The following is a 3949-nucleotide window of genomic DNA, read 5'->3' as shown; positions in this document are numbered from 1 at the left end:
GTATGTTATTTTTAAATACACATTTGTATTCTAATTTCGTGATTTCCACACGTATAGCGTGTAATAGAATTTCTAATATATATTAATAGCATATCAAATACAATCATATATACATATACAGTCTATATAAATCCATATATAAATGTATCAAGCAGTCTATCAAATTATATATATACAAACACAAGAATATTGCTTGAAGGAGTTCTTATATGTCTAAGTCAAAAGATAAGGGCAGCTTTGATTGGTTGATTGCTATGAACAAACCAATCAACAATTATTATACGATATTATAGTATTACTCTGAACAATAAGTCAACAACAACCTTCGCAAAATCTATAATAAATCGGTTTGGGTGAAGAAGACAAGAGAAGTAAGCATTAATTTTATAAAAAAGAAGAAGCATTTTTCTTGGTCTATCTTGCTCTATATAAATAACTCCTAGTGCAAACCCAAATCCCAATCAATCTGTTCTTTCAAGGCCAAAATTTGATCACCTAATTCATAGCCAGGAAAATGGCAGTGCAAAGAGGATTAGTATGTTTAGCTGCCATAGCCATGCTCTTCCAGTTAGCCATAGCGGCCAATCATACAGTTGGAGCTCCCCGTGGAAGCTGGGATACAAGCACTGACCTACAAGCTTGGGCTGTATCTCAAACATTTTCAGTCGGGGATAATCTGAGTATGTCGTAGGCCTATGTATGATAATGATTGCATGCATTAATAATGAGTTTTAAGTAACCTGTTTTATCTGCAGTTTTCAAGTACACGACGAACCATGATGTGCTTGAAGTTACGAAGGCAAACTACGACTCGTGCGGAACAAGTAACCCAATGAAGACACATACCGGTGGCAACACAGTGATACCATTGTCTACCCCAGGAAAGCGATACTTCATCTGTGGAACAGCAGGACATTGTGGCCAAGGAATGAAGATTGAAGTAGACACCAGGGCAGCGGCAGCAAATTCACCAAAATCGCCTCCTGGGACACCTTCTGGAGGTTCACTACCACCAAAATCGTCTAACGGGGAAAATTTGCATACATGCATCACACTGGGAATTGGACTCATGCTGATGCTGGTTTAGGTCCTCTAAGGCCTAAGCCCTTCCGAGATTCCTTTCTTTTGTGAGGATCTTTAAATAATGTTTTTTTTATCTTTGTGATTCCTTTTTCTGCTTTTTCTTTTCTATTAAGCAATTTGTTCCGCTTATTTTGTGAATTGGATTCATACAAATAAATTCTAATTATATCTAAATTTTTTTGAGAGTATATCTAAAATTACCCATAGCTTCTCTTATTTCGTAAATAAGAGGATGAAACGAACTCACGTCTTTTTGCATTAGTAACAATCCACATACTAATCGAGCTAAAATTCAATCCGCAGTTTTAATTTTTTTTAGTTAGATTTAGACTATTTTGAATTTGATTATTATTATTATTATATGTTGTAATAGTTTCTGTTAATGTATTAAAATAAATATTTGTCAGCACAAAAAATTCAAAATTAATTTTTTATACAAAATTAATTTCTTAAATTCTTTTTTTAATATAAAAATAAGATATTACAACTATTATATTACTATTTAAAATAACTGATTTGATAAACTCAAATTTTAGGTTAATGAGTAATGAAGACCGGAGGATTAATAATCTATGATTACATGATGCATTAACTACAAATGATATGCAAGAGAATATCATAAGGTTTAATTTTGGAAAAGTCTTTCCTTTGAAATGGTTAAATTATGGTTTTAGTCCTTTTATTATATTCAATTTTAATCTTTAAGATAATTTGGTTCATTTACTTTTATCTAGAGGTGTTTATGGGTCTGACCTTGTGTAGTATTAGCATATTTTATGCTTATCCAAGCTTATCTTGATCCAAAATACGGGCCTTAATATTTGTCCAAGCCCACCTGTATATGTGAATGACCAACCAAATCTATTATCATGACATTAGTTTATCTAAATAATTAACAACATTAACAATTCCAATTAAAATGCGAAGTTATATTTTTCTTAAAAACACCCTTTGCAACACAAAATAATTCATACAAGTATGATTAATTAGAAAGTTTGTTTGTATGAAAGATTAACGTCTATGAATAATTAACGATATTAGTTTTTTTGACTTACTAATGACATTACAAAGTTAAAAGGTCAAATTAAGTTGAATTCAAGCGCAAAGACTAAATCATTTACTGAACCATGGATGGAGTGAAAAAGTTTTGAGTTGACGAGTCCTATTTTATCATCCTAACTTGATTTGATTTTTTTTAATCGAGTCGAGTGAAATTGTTTGAGTTAAATTAAAAAAAAATTAAACATGTCAAATTAAAATCTTGTTACAATATAATTAATGCCATGTTAAAGCACATAAATTTGAAAACTTTTTCAAAGCAAAATAATAAAAAATAAAATATTTTAGTATGATAAACTTGAATCATTAATTAACTTATTTAGGTCCCAAAATTATTATTTTAGAAAAATTTTAAAATTTTAACTTTCTTTATATATTCTTTAGTATTTTTTAAAATTTTCTAATTTTTAAATATATATATATAAATTTTAGAACTTTTATAAATATTTTGTATTTTAAAAATTATTTTGAATTTTTTTTTTTGTAATTTTTGTTGAAAGAGAGATCAATTTGCTCATTTTCAAAATTTACATGGACTAAAGGAGTATTTACATCAATTTTTTATTCGAGTTATTCGAATTGTAAAATTCAACTCGACTCGAACTCGAAACTTGAATTGCTTATTTGAGTTGACTCAAATAATTCGAACAACTCAATTTGATTAATTAGAAATTAGATTTTTTTTCGAATCGAATTGAGTTTTGCTCACTCTTAGGCTTGATATCAAGCCTTGAGTTAACTCCAATCTCAAGTTCAATCCTTAGACAACCTCTACCCTTACTCTTTTTAAAAAGTATAGGGACTAAATCACAAATTAAGCATAGTAAAGTAACCAAAACATAAAATTGGCCTTTTTCAAATTATGTTGAGCTTCCTTCCTATTGGATTAGATTTCAAATTAGCTTATTCAGTTAATTTTTTATTCTTCAACTCTTGCACTAGTTTTTGAACTTTGGGCTTTGAGGCTTAAAGTAAACTTTAACCAATTTGTGGTTCACACACCAACCATCAACAAGTCATTCTCAAGGCCATGATAGCCCAATGAAATCATCTTTTAAAGTAAGCTTTGACTATATGATTTTCTAATAATATTATAAAAACTCTTTAAATTATATAATTTATTAGTAGTTAGTACTAATATGATTGATAAGTGTTTGGTGCAATAGTAAAGTATATTGCATTTTTAAAGGGAGATCTGGGTTTGAACTATAAAAATGATATTGTTGAAAGAAATAACCACGAACCCTGAGCATAGACTTAGAATTAACATGAATAATACCAAAAAATCTAAAATTAATTTTTTCCAACATAAACATTTGTTAGTATTAAGATGATGTAAAACTAATTTGTTTTGTGAAATAATTTGTTATTAAGTATAATATATTATAAATTAATCATATTAATAATTAAAATAATTGATTTGTTGAAATAGAATTTAACATGTAAAACTTTATAACTTATAAGAGTAGAAGAGTAAGATTTAAGTAAGACAAATACTTTTTTTAAGTAAAAGAATAATTACAATTCATAATTCATAATATAAATAATTGATGAGTTGTTAGTTTAATAGTATTGATACAAGAAATCAACAAGAGAGGAGAAGGTGATGGGAGTTTATAATGGTTCAATCTTGTAGGTAGCGTTGAGCAAGAAAAATAGAAACACCGAAAATCAATTTGAATCGACGTGTTTAAACAATTTATGAAATGTAAGTTCAAAACTCGCGATTACCTTAAATCAAACCCAATTTTATTTTTATTTAATATATAATTAATTTTAATTTTATGATATAAAAATAAATACTTTA

At 28.0% G+C, this 3949-nt stretch overlaps 1 protein-coding gene across 1 annotated transcript; it reads left to right on the top strand.

Annotated features, from left to right (window-relative positions):
* Window positions 1–367: 367 nt before the first annotated feature.
* Window positions 368–1266, top strand: LOC121228223 (uclacyanin 1). The gene is made up of 2 exons (XM_041111543.1): window positions 368–680; window positions 756–1266. Exons 1-2 carry the CDS (start codon window positions 515–517, stop codon window positions 1085–1087), a joined length of 498 nt encoding a protein of 165 aa, XP_040967477.1. The 5' UTR covers window positions 368–514; the 3' UTR covers window positions 1088–1266.
* Window positions 1267–3949: the final 2683 nt, after the last annotated feature.

The sequence above is a fragment of the Gossypium hirsutum genome, chromosome A04, assembly GCF_007990345.1.
Source record: "Gossypium hirsutum isolate 1008001.06 chromosome A04, Gossypium_hirsutum_v2.1, whole genome shotgun sequence".
In the NCBI taxonomy this organism is placed as follows: Eukaryota; Viridiplantae; Streptophyta; class Magnoliopsida; order Malvales; family Malvaceae; genus Gossypium; species Gossypium hirsutum.
The sequence above is the reverse complement of the archived record's forward strand: the minus strand, read 5'-3'. Positions and strand labels throughout refer to the sequence as shown.

What these genes read in the sequence shown, in the direction of transcription:
- LOC121228223 (XM_041111543.1), top strand. Translation starts at nt 515, where the DNA reads ATGGCAGTGCAAAGAGGATTAGTATGTTTAGCTGCCATAGCCATGCTC. An exon ending in TTCAGTCGGGGATAATCTGA is followed by an intron (nt 681 to 755) that starts GTATGTCGTAGG and finishes TTTTATCTGCAG; the next exon opens with TTTTCAAGTACACGACGAAC.